At 32.3% G+C, this 17,835-nt stretch overlaps 1 protein-coding gene across 8 annotated transcripts in view; it reads right to left on the reverse strand.

Moving 5' to 3' along the window:
- The window catches only part of MYCBP2 (MYC binding protein 2), a 233,182-nt gene that overhangs the window by 105,588 nt on the left and 109,759 nt on the right, over positions 1-17,835 (reverse strand). For all 8 annotated transcript variants that reach the window (XM_072976390.1, XM_072976388.1, XM_072976389.1 and 5 more), the window contains 9 exons: positions 17,351-17,485; positions 15,884-15,967; positions 14,601-14,697; positions 11,836-12,028; positions 11,055-11,329; positions 8,108-8,329; positions 4,881-5,072; positions 2,590-2,796; positions 1,425-1,556 (listed from right to left, as the gene is read on the reverse strand). In XM_072976390.1, the coding sequence (XP_072832491.1) occupies positions 1,425-1,556; positions 2,590-2,796; positions 4,881-5,072; positions 8,108-8,329; positions 11,055-11,329; positions 11,836-12,028; positions 14,601-14,697; positions 15,884-15,967; positions 17,351-17,485 (1,537 nt within the window). The remainder of the gene's footprint in view (positions 1-1,424; positions 1,557-2,589; positions 2,797-4,880; positions 5,073-8,107; positions 8,330-11,054; positions 11,330-11,835; positions 12,029-14,600; positions 14,698-15,883; positions 15,968-17,350; positions 17,486-17,835) is intronic.

Raw genomic sequence — 17,835 nt, forward strand, 5'->3', positions numbered from 1 at the left:
AAATACAGTTGACCCTTGAGCAACACAGGTTTGAACACGGGTTTACTTATACAGGATTTTTTCTGATAATAAGTACTACAGTACTATGCGATCCACACATGGGAAACCAGTGACAGGGAGGGACCATGTATACAAAGAGCTACATAATCAGATTTTCCACTGCAAGGAGAGTCAGTGCCCCAACCCCCACGTTGTTCACGGGTCAATTGTATACTGAATCTGTTATATTTATAGATGACTTGGTTAAATGAGTTTTAATGAATCAATGAGGGTGGTAATGAACTTATTGATGTTTATTACTTGACAGAAACTGTCCTAAATACTTTCCGTGATTTACTTTAATTAAATTATTCCCTAAAATGATCTCATAAGGTAAGTACCATTATTATCCCTATTTTACAGATGAGGAATCTGCAGCACTAGAAGATAAGTAACTTGTCCAAAGTCACACAGCTAATAAGTGATGAAACTAGGATTTGAATATAGGCAGTGTGACTCTAGTTCTTGCTCTTAATAACACTGTAAAGAATATCAGCCATAATAGAAGATTTTAAATACATAAACTAATTTTAAGAAAGACATTCAGAGACAGAAATAGATAGGCAGATAGAGATGGGGAAAAAAAATCCATTAAGAAAAAGTCATCCAAAATAGGATTCACTGTATACAGAAAACGTGAGACATAGGTACCAGCGCCTAATTATCCATGACAGAAACATCATAATGAAAGTGTTTTTGTCTTTGGGTATCATTTATCTTTTTGATGAAGTCACTGATGAACTTACCTCATCCAAAATTCTGCTGTATAATGAAAATTAATACAGCTGGATTCAGAATTACTCTATTCATTGTTGTTTTAGTGTTAAGTAAAATTTGTTTTGCTAGTTATTTACTACTAGACAAGTTATATAAAATAACAATAACTTTAATAATTAAAACTATCTGTTAAGACCAATTGTTTTTTAAATGAGTTTTAGGATAATAAAAGGAGAGACAGGAACTAATATCTAATAATTATTGAGTTTCTATATTGTGTTAGACATCGAGGCAAGTACTTTATTCCCTTACTTAATTTGCTCTGAACAACACTACAATGGAGGTATTTCTCCTTCCCAATCTAATGATAAGTCTTAGAGTGGTAGAATGATGACATAAATGTCCAACGTCTTAGAGCTAACATTTGGAAGAGCAGGTATCTGAAGCTAGTCTGTTTGGCTCCAAAGCCTAAGGATACTTTCTCTCTACTATACCAGACTTTAAGAGATCTTCTGCAAAACTAGAATATAATACAGTACAACATCAGCAATATAGTTTGCACTCTATGAACATTTAAAGATCATATAAAGGAACACTTCTCACTATTTTTAAAGTAAACTACATAATAATACACTCTATTTACAAAAGAAATATACTGTTAAAATTACCTTTAAAGGAACAACTTTGTCAAGTCTGATTTCAGCTATATCACTGGGTGAATCATCTGTTGTATAAGTTCCTTTGACTAATTCCAGAGACGTCCATCTGTGAGAATGAGTGGAATCCCCTGCATGTTCACTCTAATTAAAACAAAATAAAACAAAACCCACCATGCTCTTAATTTTGTGACATGAACAATTCTGACTTATAATCAGTTATTGTTTTTAAGCAGTTATTTCCTTGCATATAAAATTATCCACTGGCATTTCCCCATACACACTGAAGAAAACATTTTTCGTTCTCTAAACTATTCATTTTTATCTGATTTTCTGAGAAGTCCACAACTTAAATCATATAAACAGACTTTCCTCACCTGTCTTAAAATGATTCTCCCTTCTTCATAAGAATGCTATATTTAATTATAGAGCCTAATAAAGATGGGAAATAATTAATTTAAACTAATTGCTCAAAGAATCAAGATACAGCTAGATTGTTATTTATTAGCAAATGATTTACACATTACCTCTTTGTCTCATTTTAATAAAACCTTGTGAAAACTCACGGACTTTAAACAATGTGTAGGGGGGTAGGATATGGCTCAAGCACTAGAGCACATGCTTAGCATGCACGAGGTCCTGGGTTCAATCCCCAGCACCTCCTCTAAAAACAAATAAATAAATAAACTTAATTATCTACCCCCTCCAAACAAAAAAACTAAAAAATAAAGTAAAACAATTTGTAGAGAATATAGAAAGATACAGCTGTTATCAATCAACAAAATATCACTTCTACTAAGAATCATCCATTAGCACTCTGACAAAACTGCTTAATCATTGATACAGGTAATATCAGTCTAAATATTGTTCTTATTTCTTGAAATATTACAATAGCAAAAAAATTACTCAAGATTTATAATCATAGGTTTAGCTATATAATTTCTAGTTTGTTCATTTAAAATCTTCCCTGGAAATACAAAAAATATGAGGCAGGAGTGATCCAAAATGGCATACAAGCAACCATTTAGAATTGCTCCCTTTCAATTTCTCTAATGTCGTCCATCTATGACTAATCTGTTAAACCCTCAAAGATGTGAACCATCGTCTTTGGATAATGATGATCTGTCCTGACACACAACTCACACAGCAAGATGAACACTGTAAGAGTGGTACTTACATCATCAACCAACACTTCTAATTCATATTCATGAATTCCACCTCCTCCATAGACCGAAAAACCAACGACAACTATTCCAGGTTTGTCTACTGAAAAACAGATTGCATCTGGGGACCCATTCCCAGTATTCCAACTTCTCCCCTGACTTGTTTTTGTGAATCGGTTAGCACTGGCTTTAACGGAGTGGAGAGAATTAAGTCCATCAATCTATAAAGAACAAAAACAATTCTGAGCATTAATAATATATCCCTAACAAAACTGTCCAAAAGTTTCTAAGATCATCCACAAAATAACCTACCTTTAAGAAGTGGGTTTAAACCTTCCTAACGGCATAGTCCAGTAAGAGATTAACCAAGAATAAAATCTAATCTTACTATTTTAAATTCACAAATCAATATCACATGACAGTATTTTTAATCATATTACACTATACATTTCACATAATTTATGTCAGAACTATAACCTGATTAAGTTATCACAGTCATAATATATGAATTATCACTCACTTTGCAAAGAGATACCAAAAATTTCATCAATATCTTACAGACCAATTGTTTCCAAACCATGCTGCAGAGAACTCCAGGAATTCTGGACACATAGACTCAAGGTTCCCCTCTTCAGTCAGACCATCCCTTCTTTCATCTGGGAGTTTTCAAGTTAAGACTGCATTGCAAAAAGTGTTCTGGGCCCTAAGTTTGAATACCACGAATGTATATTATGATAACTTGGCAGTCAATATTTGAAAAAAAATATATACACAAATACACACACAACCTCATTAATTATAGACTGATTAGACAGGATCAGAGCACTGATTTTGGTTGGAAACCACTCTTCTAAATTATAGAGCCCACTTCTGATCTAAGCTGGATGCAGAAGTTAGGAAGATCTACAAGAGGTGAAAAATGGAAATTTATGATTCTAGCAAGAATTACAAACTCATCTGGGAAAGAAAGAAATACAGATGTCTAAATCAGGACCTTTAGACACTCCCAAGATTATATATTAGGCACCTGAAATTGTGGGCATTCCTTTTCATTAGAAAAATAAGTTCAGAGCTAGATAGTAACCTTCTGGGGGGGACCTATGCATTATAGACTTTTTTCTCCAGAATCTAGTACAGAAAGAAAACATACTATAAGCTGACTGAATACATGAAAAAAAATTAAAATGTTCTGACAAGGGCTTCAGGGACCTCCTAGGCCAGGATGAGATGCTAAAATCTGCTCAGGTGCATGTGTAATTATTCAGAAATCCTAAGGCTAAACTCTCACTATGAATCAGTAGTATGTAGGCTGAATTTAATTTAAAATAGCTTCTGAAGTAAAACTTTAAGTAACAAAAAGCAAACAATAGGAATTACTGAAGGGAAATAGAAAAAAAGATGTTCTTGGGAAAGAAAGGAGAGATCTGGGGCCACTGAGAACAAGCTGGTTATTAAACATTAATTTGAATGATAAAGGTATTTCACATTATGACATGATCTTCACAACCAATCTACACCCATTTTTAGGAAAAAAATAGGAACATTCACCAAATTCAGTCAAATGTTTAGATAAATTATAAAACAGAGTGAGCAGGGTAATGAAATAGTGAAAAATAATTACAAAAATGTAAAGGCACTTTAAAATGTTTCAAAGTGGGTTTCTTAAACGTATTAATACTTGATCCTTTAAAAACTTAAACCTGTGACAATGGTTGTTCAACAATGTGGGTGTACTTAATGCCACTGAACTGTACACATAAATATGGTTAGAATGGTAAATTTTATGTTATCTAACTCATACAACTAAAAATAACTTTGTGATATAGGTGAGATAAAAATTATTATTCCCATTTTATATATGTGTTTGTCTAGAGTCAATTAAGTGAGCAAAGCTAAGATCTGAACTTCTACCTTTTCCACACCATGTGTTCATTATTAGCAATCCTACTTTATTACCCAGCAATACAAACTATTTTTGCTTTTATCAGGACGTGGTGGTGGGTTGTGCGATGGGGCAGTTAAGAGGAAGATGTGTACTTTGTTTTAGTGCAACAATCTGGGTAAACTGACGAGAAAGAAGAAGCAAATAAGAACAGAGAAGAGCTATAAGGAAGAGAGAAAAAAAAAAAAGTCTAGCTTGAAGGTCTTTTGTCTGGGGAAAAAAGCAAGTAAAACAAAACAAAACAAAACAAAACCCCACAGTAGGACTGAAATTAGTTTCTACAAAGCCAAAATATATGAATAAAGAAACAATGTGGAAAGCTTAAACATGTGCTAATGATCCAGTATGAAAATGTAACATCACCTCAGACCCCAGGGCCGACGCCGTCAGCTCGCTGACAATGCTGGCCAGTAACCCGCAGGTGTTGGAGACCAGGTGGGAGGAGAAGAGCTCATGTTCTCTCCGCAGGCTGTTCCTGACTGGGAGCACGACAATGACCAGCATCTTCTCCAGAACTTCTCGGAAGCTCGTCATCCCCGAGATATTCTCTTCATTCTATGACACATGAAAAGAAAAACCTCTAAGATACCATTTTATTTTCCTTCACGTAAGTACTCAACAGCAAAATCTTACCTTTCTAGATGACACCTTTAAAATTCAGACTTGAGCCTGTGCTGTGTATCTATCCACGTATATCTTGTATGTGGAGAATCGACTTTTCACTTAGAAGTTCTTTTTTAAGTTATTAGTCTCTGCGTAGCAAAAATGTACTACACATTCACAAGGTGTCTGTGTTTTTATTAACCCTGAGTCTTTTTATTTACTCTCTTATGTAACTTTTCAATAACAATTGTGTATAGCAGGAAAAAAAGCTCTATTTAAAAAGCTTTTTCTATAAAACAAGATTCAAAACAGATAATTATTTCTGGTATTTTTTTTAAAAGCAAAGCAACTGAGAAATAGTCAATACAAATCTATTTTCCAACAAAATTCTTTCTGGTCATGGATGTAACAAAAAAATGGAATTCTATAACACATATTCCTGTGCAGTTTTACAATTCCTATTGTACTTGGTTTCATAAGTGAAGATAAGAAATTCCAACCCCTATCAATAAAAAACTTTCAAGATAAGAAATTACAGAGTCTCATTAAAGACCAATGGGAAAATACTTTTTTTTCCAGACAAAAAAAGGGAAAGATAAGTAATTTAATTGATACTCAGTACAAACATTATTTATCTCTTTTACTATCCTTGATATTGTTTGGCCCCCTGTGAACAGAGGGAAAGAGTCATTCAATTTTATCAAGGGGTCAGTTGTGACAATGACCCTTTCAGCTGTCCTGTGGACTAGGGAATCAACAATTTGAGATCCAGTTTCAGTTTTTCCAGAGTGCTTCAACCTCATATGTAAAATCAGGGGAACCATTTGCTATGATTATGTTATCAAAAACACATTGCTGCCCCCCGAGCAAGCAAGTTCTTTCACAATTCTTACATTCAATATTGCATCACAAGACACTGTAAATTCAACAGATTTCATAAGGTCATAAAATTTCACACCGAAAAAAAGGTCTTAAAGTTAAATCATTCCTCCCAAGACAAATCAAATCTGTAAATCAGTGTACTTACAATCCATTAGAAAAAAATTGAGTAACTTTTCAATTAAAATCATCGTGAGTGTTGTTATAAATCACTCTCAACAATGTGTACAATCTTTCATACTTTCTTAATGTCCAATCTTAGGCTGAAAATAAAAGTCACTTGGAGATAATCTTTCACCTTTAAGTTATTTCTACTATCTTTGAATAATATTGCCATAACATTTAGGTCAATATCTTATGTAATTAGTTTTCCTGGCTTTAAAATAATCAATTCTTAATTGTGTAAAAATTACAATTCTTTTATCCCTTATATCACTTTCATTCTCCAGAAACTTTACTTTTTGGAACATCTCAGAAAATTAGCTTTGGTTGAAACTCTATCTCCAACTGTACTCCATAATCAGTAATCTGGAAGGGCTTTATTTGGGAAGTAAAGCGTGGGGGATGGGTGGTATATTTATTTAGTAATGTCCACTTAGTTTCTAATTAATAATTAACAAGATTAATACAAGAAACTTCACATAAAATCTTAAAATGAAGTTGAGTGTCAATGTGTTTTAGTTGGAGGACCAAAAAATAAATATGTGTGTGTGTGTGTGTGTGTGTAAAAGCACATTACTGGCCACTAAAATTTTAGAAAAAGGAACTCTTCTTCACTAGTAGTGGGGAATGCAAGCTGACACGAGCCTTCTGGAGGGCATTTTGGCAATTTTTGGTCAAGTCTTAACCAAATTTCCTTTGACTTTAGAATTTTTCCACTCCTGAAGATTTATTCTGGAAAAATCATCATGTATACGCAAAAAAATTTAGTAAACGATATTTTCAGCACCATTCTTTAAAGTACTAAAATCCTGGGAAAAATCTGCATATATGTATATATGTGTGTAATCTTCCATCCACCTATATTTTATATGTATATAAAAAAGACTAATTGACTAAATTATGCTACACCCAAATGGTATAATTATACATTGTCCATTAAAAAGAGGGTAGAAGAATATACACTAACCAGGATATATCTTCACAGAATGTTAATACAGACACACAAATATATAACTATTAATTTAAATAATTACCAAATATTAATTCTCAAAAATGATTTTTAATATTTAAGAATTTATTTTTCCTAATTTTTTACATATAAATTGATATCTGAATAGAACTTTCATCCACATTTAATTACTAGTAAGGCTGAAATTTTTCCCATGCTGGCTTATTCTCTAAAGTCCTTCTTAAATTTATTGTTATGATTTCTGCTGGGATCCTACAAAGATATATTAACTCTGAAAATTGTATTCCTTTTCCACTATTGTCTTTTTTTGTATCTATATGTCATTGAAATTTTTCTCAGAATTTTTCTATTGCTTCAGTCAACAGAAAATTGCTACTGTATAATAATTAGGATAACTTCTATTTTCTATTCCTTTTTTTGCTTTTATTTTAAAGATTACTCCTCATTAACTTGGTAGTAATTATATATGAATTTCATATGTATTTAAGTTAATTTTTCTCCATAGTGTTTTCTAAAAAATCAGAAGCAGTTACTAAAGAATGTTCTCTATGACTATTGTTTCATAGTGCTTACTCTAATATACCAAAATGTTACAGGAAAAAAGTTTTAAAAATTATTTATTTTTCCAAAATTCTATCTTGGCAATCTAAAATACAGTATTAGAATATAAAAGTTTGCTCATAGTATCTGCAACTTTTACATGGTACAGCAAAACACAAAAATACAGGAATTCATTACATAACTCTCTCAAGTTTTTTATAGATTAAGGATCTATCAAAATTAAAAATTAGAGAAAAAAGATTGTTCACTTATAGGTAAACATGAGAAAATTTTTTTCTTAAGTTTAGTTCTTCTTATAAAACTCATAATTGTTTGGTAAATATACTTACTGATACAGAAGAAAAAGCACCAAGATAAATATGTCTCCAATTATGGTTTTATTGTTTCAATATAAAAGATTTTTCAGGAGACTCACCTGGCTGAGTTTTTCCATATGTGCCACCAAAAGGGGAAAGCGGTGAACCAGTGTTGAGTCATTCTCTGTGCTAACTTGTTTGACAATTGATCGCAGTAGTACTTCTCCATCATACGCAATAGGGAAGATAGAAGTCAGCTTAACAGAGGTGTGACACAGAGCTGACATCACAGCTGCAAGGAGTCGGCTACTTGATGTCTTGAAGTTTGCCTCCTGGATATCCTTTTAAAAACAAAAATATGCACCCCACCAAAGAAATACTGCATCAGTATAACCCAAGTTTCTGGATATATAAAAGGTACACAACCTTTTAAATCATACACAAATCTTCTAGCACTCAGTTACTGGTAATGATTGTCTTGTTATAAGATAGTATTATATCACTGACTATAATCCAATTTAAAAAAAGTATTAGATCAACACTTTTAAACACAATTGTTTAAGTTACCACCCAATGAAGCTGGTAAATTATTAAATATGGTCAAGGAAAATCAGCTTCCTGTACTCTTTATGTGTTTTCATATCCTCAGACTCACATTCTTTTCTAGCACTATTCTCCAAGAAAGGTATCAAAAAGGCCCCAATTACTATATATCAAAGTCACTTCCAGTGATAAGCACTAATAAATAAATGATTTAAATTGTAATCTGTGCTACTATGACATTTTTTCAGGTCAATGTAGCATAATGTTATTATGCTACTATAGTAACATTTTACTAAGGTCACAAAATTGTCATCACATCATACAGTTTATCTTGTGCCTTGTTCCCAAACTTAGAGGAACAATCAGTATTTCACCATAAGTATGTTAGCTGTAGATGTTTCTGGTAGGTATCCTTTATCAGATTGAGAAAGTTTCCTTAAGTCCTAGTTTGCTGAGTTTTCATTACTAAGTACTAATTTTATCAGATGCTTTTTCTACATCTATTGAAAGGAAATACAGTTGTAGTATCAATTCAAATATCAATTACATTGGGGAAGAGGGTATAGTTCAGTGGTAGAGAATGTGCCTAGCAAGCGCAAGGTCCTGGGTTCAATCCCCAGTCCCTTCATTAAAAATAAGTACATAAATAAAAACCCTATTACCTCATTTCTCCTAAGAATAAAATAACAATAAACAAATATCAATTACATTGATCTTAAGGGTTAAACTAACCTTGCACTTCTAAGATAAACTCCACTTGGTATATAATACACTTTTTAATATTGTTGGATTTGATTTGATAATATTGTCCAGAACTTCTGCATCTCTCTTTCTGGGTAATATTTGTCTGTAATAATTTTTTCTTTTAATATCTATCAGATTTTGGTATCAGGATAAGGCTAATGATAAATTAAGTTGGAAAGTGTTGTCGCCTGTATTTTCTGAAAGAGGCTGTAAAAGATTGATATCACTTCTTTCTTATATGTTTAACAGAATTCACCAATGACAGTTATCTGGGTCTGGAGTTTTCTTTGTAGCAAAGTTTTTGATAATGAATTCAATTGTTTTAGTGGATATGATAGGGTCATTCAGATTTTTCTATTCCTTGTGCCACTTTTGGTTAGGCTGTATTTTTCACGAAATTTGTCTACTTCATCTAAAGTTATAATTTACTGGTATAAAGTTGTTCATAAAGTTCCCTTATTATCATTTTAATATCTGTAGGATCTAAAGTGATATTCCTTAATGGTATTTTATGTTTTTTCTTGCTCTCTTCCACCTCAATCAGACTTGCTAGAAGTTTTAAAATTTAGTTTTATTTTCAGAGAACCAATTTTTGACTTCATTAATTTTCTCTTTTTTCTAGTTCATTGATTTCTTCTCTTATATTTATTATTTCCTTCCCTTATCTTTATGACTTTCTTATTACTTTGGATTTGATTTGCTCTTCTTTCTGGCTTCTTAAGGTAGAAACCTAGATCGCCAATTTTAAACCATTCTTCTTTGTCAGTATAACCATTTAAAAGTCTGAATTTTTCTCTAAGCAACACATTAGCAACTTCTCACCTATTTTGGTATGTTATATTTTATCTTCAGTGTAAAAAATTTCTAATTTCCTTTGGATTTCTTCTTTGATTCACTGTTTACTCAGAAGAGTTTATTTTCCAAATATTTGGTGTTTTCCTTGATATATGTTGCTATTAATTTCTAATTTAATTCTATTGAGGTCCAAAAAAACTTTAAGATTTTTATCGTGTGAAATTTACTAAGACTCATTTTATGGCCCAGCATCTGATCTACCTTTGTGAACGTCACATGTATACCTGACAAGAGTATGGATACTGCGCTTGCACATTTCGTTCTATAAATGCCAGTGAGGCCAAGGTGGTGGATAGTGTTGTTCAAATCTTCTGTATCCTGACCGATTCTTTCTGTCTAGCTGTTCTACCAATTACCGAAAAGAGGAGCACTGAAGTCCCCAACTGTCAACACTATCAATATGAATTTGTCTACTTCTCCCTTTAGTTCTGTCAGTATTTTGTGCAGATGTTTTGAAACTGTGATTTGGGGCATACACATTTATGAGGGTTGCAGTTTCCTGGTGAGTGAATGCATGATGTCAGCATGCAAATTCATTCACAGCTCTCTCTCCTGCCTGTGCTGCAGATATGGGAGTGGCAGGGGCTACCACGAACTGTCCTTGCTCTCAGACACTCACTCACTATTATTCTTTCCTTCTCTTATACACACACACACACACACACACACACACACACACACTCATACAGACTCAAAGAGCAACCCAGCAGCTGCACAATGTGCCTGCCAATTTTATAACTAAGAAATGATACAGCAAACAGAAAAAAAAAATTTAACTTTGATTATTTAAGTCACATACACCAAACTGATTTCTTAATTCATCTTTTATAAAACTTAGGAAATTCAGGCAACTGTAGTATATTTTCTTGAAGATTATTAAGTAATAGTCATATTTTCAACTAACATTTTTCAAATTTAAATTACCTGATCCAAACAATTCAGCAGATCACAAAGGCAAGCCCACTGTAAGGCAGGAGTTGGGTAGAAAGAATGAAAACAGGCAGTAAAGGTATTGTGACACTCCTGAAGGACAGCTTCTAGGAGACTCAAGGGTTGACTGAGATATCCCTGGGGATCATTATCCAGCTTCACCATGCAGTGATCAACTCCTTCCGACAAAATTTTTCTTAACAAGGTTCTGGTTTTTCCAATACATTCTGCTAACTTGCTAGTTTCTTCTACAACTGCTTTTCCTGTAGCTTTAAGAGAACAAAATAGATTGTTAATTAAATCGAATAATAAATATGTATGAAAACAGTCAATATAATTCAAGTAATTTCCTATATGGCTAAAAATCTTAAGTACTCATAATCTAGAAATGAAACAATACAGAGATTATGTGTGGTTCAAAGTTATTTCTTTTTAAAATCTAAATTGGAAAAAAAAAACCCCACTGGTTTCAGCATTTAAGTCCAAATCATGTGTTCAAAATACTTCTATTTGTCTGAATATGTTTAAAATGACACTTTACTAGAGTACTTAATGTTAGCCTAACATGACATTTTGTTATCATAATGACATGCAATCTACTGTATTCTTTGTATATAAATATATAAGCATCACAGCAAGCTGACTTTCTCCCCTTAAGTCAGAAGCAGGTTAAATAAAGGCAGCTGGGGATCTTAAGCTCCTGGTAATCCTTACACAAACTTTCTCAATGTCTCAAATATTTTCTCCCTAAAGTCATTTAAAAAATGCATCATACCTGACACTGGGTAAATTTCACAGGTATAGACACGCAATAACCTCAGACAACAGGTACCCACAAAGCGCAGTCTCTCTAAATCTAGAAGCGTAGCTGTAAACTGGAATCCTTTCAATCCCCTAAGCTCTTCAACGCCCAAGACCAAGGTGGTCCAGCTCCAGTGAAGAATACTCAACAATGACTCAAAACATTCCTAAACCAGAATATAAAAAATAGATAACAATTAGTTCAAATGATACCATAGGCTGAATCAAATAGAAAAATGACATTCTACTTCAAAAGTTCATCTGAGTTCTGGTAGCCCAAATAACAGACATTCTATTAGTTCATTCATTAAATTACAATAAGGAGTATCTTTGAAGCTTGACAAAAAAGGTAGTTAGGCATCTTCCGAAACAGTATTCTTCAATATTTACCTATTTACGATACATTTTTAAAGTTTCTCTGTTATCAACCTATCTAGTTTATCACATAAATAAAGGCAATAATAAAAAATACTTATGAATACACGTTTATCTTTAAAGAAAAATTAAACACTATATCATAAATGTATTATGTATATAAACCAAAAATATTTTAAACACTTCAATAATTTTTGAATATGATAAAGTATTTTAGTATTAGATATCAGTGACAGTAACAGATAACTTACTTTATGTCTACATATTTAATTTTATAATACAAGCTACAGCCAAATCTTGATAAGCAATTTAGAAGATAAAAATTGAATAGAAAATACTGAAAAATTATTATTTGAATTTTCAAAGATTCTGGAATATGAGTTTAGGATGGTGAACATCCCATGCTGTTATAGTTGGCCTGTTGGTTTTGCCATGCTTACATGATGATAGATACTAGTCGAAACTCAAAGCCAAGCACTTTTCCCCTCATATCCAGCAAATTCCAGTCCTCTGGTTATAGCAATACCAAGAATAAGAGTTTAATTTAACTTTTTAAAGAAATGATTGAATAAGTTTCTTACATAAAGACTACAATAACCCAATGACCACAAAACCACTTAGACATAAATATAAGAGAGTAACTATGCACAGAAAAAAAAATAGATCACTGAAAAAGACACAACAGAGGCAAAGATACTTATTGGGTTCAAAAGATACCAAACTGATCTTAACACTAAAAGGATGCCAAGGTACCAAGGAGTCAAAGCTTGTAGAGTCTCTTACGCAAAGCGTATTCTGTTGGAAGATCAATTTGACATGACGCATCAAAATTTACATGATCCTACATCCAGCAGAAATATGCATGGAAGTACATAAGTATCAAAGACACATATATATGTATATAGATATATAGCTGATCCTTTGTATTCAGTTTTCCCATCTATGGATTTAACCAACCAAGGATCAAAAATATTTGCAAAAGAAAAAAATTCCAGAAAGTTCCAAAAAGCAAAACTTGAATGAATGGCATGCCAGTAACTATTTACATAGCATGTACACTGTACTTACAACTATTTACATAGCATTTACATTGTATTGGTTATTATAAGCAAGTTGGAGATGATTTAAAGTATATGGGAAGATGTGTGTAGGTTATATGTAGATACTACAGCATTTTATATAATGGACTTAAGCATTTTGGTATCTGTAAGGGGTCCTGGAACCAATCCCCCTGTGGATATCAAGGGATGACTGTAATAGCAAAATATGAGAAACAAAGAATCCTTTGATAGGAATAGACTTGGATAAATTAAGAGTACAACCATTCTGTGGGATACCAATGCCAAATGTACTAACATGGAGTATGTCTGCAGTACATTTGATAAAATTTATAAAAAGGAGATGCAGAACTTAAAGCATGATCAAAAACAAACAATTAGGTTGTATAGCATAAAGTAAACAGAGACTAATAAATTAGTTTATGTAAAAAAATTAGTTTGGAAAGATATATATCAAAATGTAAATAGTAGTTATATACAGTACAACAGGGTGATAGAAAAAGACCTTTAACATAATTTTAGTATAGTTTTAACCCTAATCCACCCTATTCCCACCAGGGACATGTATTAATTATGTGATTTTAAAAAACTAATTTAAAAAGGGGGAAAAAAGGCATTCTCCCTATGCATTTTACCAACACGACAGACTACCAGCTACACTGATAAATCAATTCACATAGTGCCTTACAATTTAAAAAGAATTTTTATATACCATCTCATTAGAAATTCATAATGATGCTATGATGTAGTTTATTTTGATAACCTGCGTAAGAATTTTCAACTAATAAAGGAAAGAATAAGAACTTAACTCTCCTGAGCTAAAACACCATGGTATTTCAGTTACATCTTGGTGGCCTTCCATTCTACACTGGTAACCCCAATAGCACCATGTCTTTAACTGTAGAATGGGGAAGGTCAAGCAGTTCAACAAAGTCCCTAGTTAGATATGTGACACTTCTACTTAGTTCTTCAGGATTAAAGTAACTTTCTTGTTAACATCACTCTTAACGTTTCCTTCATTTTCTAACTCCCTCAGCACATGTATTTATACATGATTTAGAAGAAAATCCACCATTTATTTCAGAAATATCAAGTCATGTTAAAACCAGTCAATATCTTTGTTCTCCCATTATTTAAAGTGCATATATTCTTTGGCCTGGTATGTCAAAGTTAGTACAAACAAATCTGAGTTCCTAAAGCTATGTTGAGATAAAATTTTAGAAAAGTGGCTAAGTGCTAAACATCAAAATGCAACTGAGCATTGGACAGTGCTGAAAAAAAGCTGAAAAATTTTAAAATGGCTTACCACCGAGACAGTTCTTGCAAAAGATCTCTTTAAAATGTGTACCGGTTCACTGGTTTGCTGTTTGCCTTTTGAAGCACTGCCATCACTTGTTGGAAGTCTGAAGGTTGCACATAAATTAATGTTGACATTTTTCTTTACAAATATACATTTTTGCAATAGCAAAATAAATTAAACACTTCAATATTTTTGTTAGGTAAAAATCCCAACATGGGGCTTTTATTAAACATTTTCCAATGCTAAGCAAAATTGTTAGCATTGAGCATTTCATCATCTAAATCCCACCTTTGTAAGACTGGGTAGTAGGGGATCTCTTACTAGACAACATACATAACTTATGTTCTCTAGTAACCTTAGTATTAAATGTTACTCTTAAAAAGTTACTCAACCACTGTACCCAGGAGTAATCCAAGCAACTCATTACATTCATAATGTCATACATTACAAATACTGACTATAACAGATTGCATAAAAAATAAATAAAAATCGCCTCTTGGAAAAGTGATGTCGATTCCATCAAGATTCTTAAAGAGATACTAGAAAAGATACGGAAGACAGAGAATCACAGTATTTCTGTACAATCACTGTATTTCCTTTGATTTTTACTACTTAAAGTAACAATGTCATTTTTTCAGTGAAGATTTATAGCCATTTGAATTCTTTAGTCTAAAAATTATTGTAGTAATCTAGAAACAGATGGACACACACAAAGGCATTGGTCCCATATATTGCCATGAAGTAATTACAATTTTTAAATAATGTTAAAATATAATCCTATTATCACATGAGCAAGTAACTGTTTGATATTTCAATTAAAGGTGGGAATTTTTCAGCAGTAAGGGATTTTCCAATTCATGCCATCACAAAGTGAACAAGAAACCTAAATCTATAAAACAACCATCCAGGTCTATATCTGAAGTCCCCATCTAGCACTCAGATTTCATTTTTCTAAGGCAAATTTTATTAGTTTAAAAACATTCTGAAACTGGTTAAGAAAATCAGTAGATTTAAAAAATAAGTTATTAAAATATCATTATAGGCAAAATATAGATAATCTGAGTCATCAGTGATATTTTATTAAAATTAACCTCAAGGTTAAAAAAAGTTTAAAAATATATAAAACTTACATGTTTTTGTTAAATGTAGCTCTATTTCTAATGGTATATTATGATTTGCTGAATGCTTCAGGTAATTTCTTCCTTATTACGCCATATATTTAATAGTGATCCACTAGCTCATTATAGTAAAATAAAACATGTTAATTAAACTAGAAATATGCTAAATACCTGTATAATAATTGAGGTATCTGACCAGCGTTAACATCTGTACCATTATTTGATTTCTTTGAACTCTTAAATTGGAAAACAACCCTAAGAAAAGAAGAAATAACAATGTAACCAAAAACAACATGATTCAAGATTCACGAAAGGAAATGAAAAATTTAATAATGATGTTTCCAAATCTTATGTTAATGAACAGAGAGTCACTTTTTATGGAAAAAAATACAAGTGAAAAAACATCGTTCTGATTGTAGTTCTAACTCTGAATGGCTTAATGGGTTAAATGGAAGAATTAAACGATCTGGAGCTCCCAGGGGAGCAGCTGACGCCCTTATCTCTAGCCCCTCAGCTCACCTTTAACCAGAACAATAAGCTTTTAACAAAATATTTCAACTTTCAGTTTAAAATCTGCTTAAATAGATACAACATAAACTTTAGCATCCAAATGCTGTAATATGCCAAGGTTGAAAGAACTATATATAGGAACCATACAGTCCCCCAGGATCAAAGCAGTCTCTCCAGTTCTAATTTACAATCTTAGAGTAAGCTGAAAAGGATACATTACAATAACAGGCTTAATTTTGCTACAGCATTCTACTTGAACATTCAGGAGCACAGAATTCACTTCAGAAATTAGTCTGCTCTATTTTTTGGGTCAGCTCTGTTCTGAACTGGACAAAACTATATATGAAATGTACTATTATGTAACTTCTACATTTCAAACAGTTTATGCTCAAGAATAATAAAGAATAAACTGAATTTCTCCCATAAATGATGGTCCTCACAAACACATGAATCAGAGTACAGAGTATAAAGAAGGTTGGGCTTAGAGTCAAGAGACTCTACATCTAGATTTGGTTCTGCAACACAGAAGCCATCTGACTTGAAGCAAATCATTTCACCATTTGTCTCTATTCCCCTGACTGTAAAAACAAGGCTAATCACAAAGTTCACAAAGTTGTTGAGGGCATCAAATGAGAATATATTTGAAAGTATTTCACAAACTCTTAAGTACTAGATACTTGAAATTTAAACAGGAAATTTCTCCTTACATTTTATTAAAACTATACCATCTCATAACATTAAAGCCTTGCAGTTCATAAAGTGTTTTCATAGGCACTGTCAAATTTTATAGCAAGTATATATTCCTTTTTTGTTTCCAAAATCCTCACTATTCTTGTCACTTTCCTCTATATAACTTCTAATTTGGTAATAAGCTTTAAAAGAATGTAACATCCAGAAATACAGAAAAATGCCAACTGACAAGAGCAAAGAACAGCAGTCCTATCATCTCCACATTCTGTCTAGACCTTAATTTGGCATGAGATTATATGAATTTAATTTTTAGCAGGTCATATTATGCTTCAGATTTACTAAGATTTTTGTCTTACTGAAAGACCTTTGAGCTTTCAAAACAATATTCCACTAACAAAAATGAGAGTTGCTTAAAAAATACCTATACATTCTGCTTACCCATCATCTGTGGTAATAGAAGCTTGTCCATGAGATCCACAGTCACTACTGGGTCCTGACACTCGAGCCCAGGCCACATACCACCAGCCAGCTTGCAGGAGAACTGGTTCATCAAACATCATTGCATATTTTTCTCTGAGAGGAAAATTAATGTGTTAAAGACAATGGCTTTGTACTTCCCTGTTATATATATTTATTTTTAAGTCCTTTATAAACAACACATGAAATACATTATAAGATTCTTATTTAACAAGATTAAAAGCCCTCTATTTTAATAAGTATAAACAAGAACACAAATAATAGTTACTTGTGTTATGGGGATGGCATTACACTTCCTCCCCCTCATCTTGAATTCTAAAACTTGCTTAAATGTTATAAAATTTTCATATTAAAATAATTTTTAAAAAATTGTTAAAAAAATCATTCCAGTTTTGTTGGAAAAATGAAAGTTTGAATTTTAGTTTTAAAGTTCATTTATTCAACTA

This window comes from Vicugna pacos, chromosome 14, assembly GCF_048564905.1.
Source record: "Vicugna pacos chromosome 14, VicPac4, whole genome shotgun sequence".
NCBI lineage: Eukaryota > Metazoa > Chordata > Mammalia > Artiodactyla > Camelidae > Vicugna > Vicugna pacos.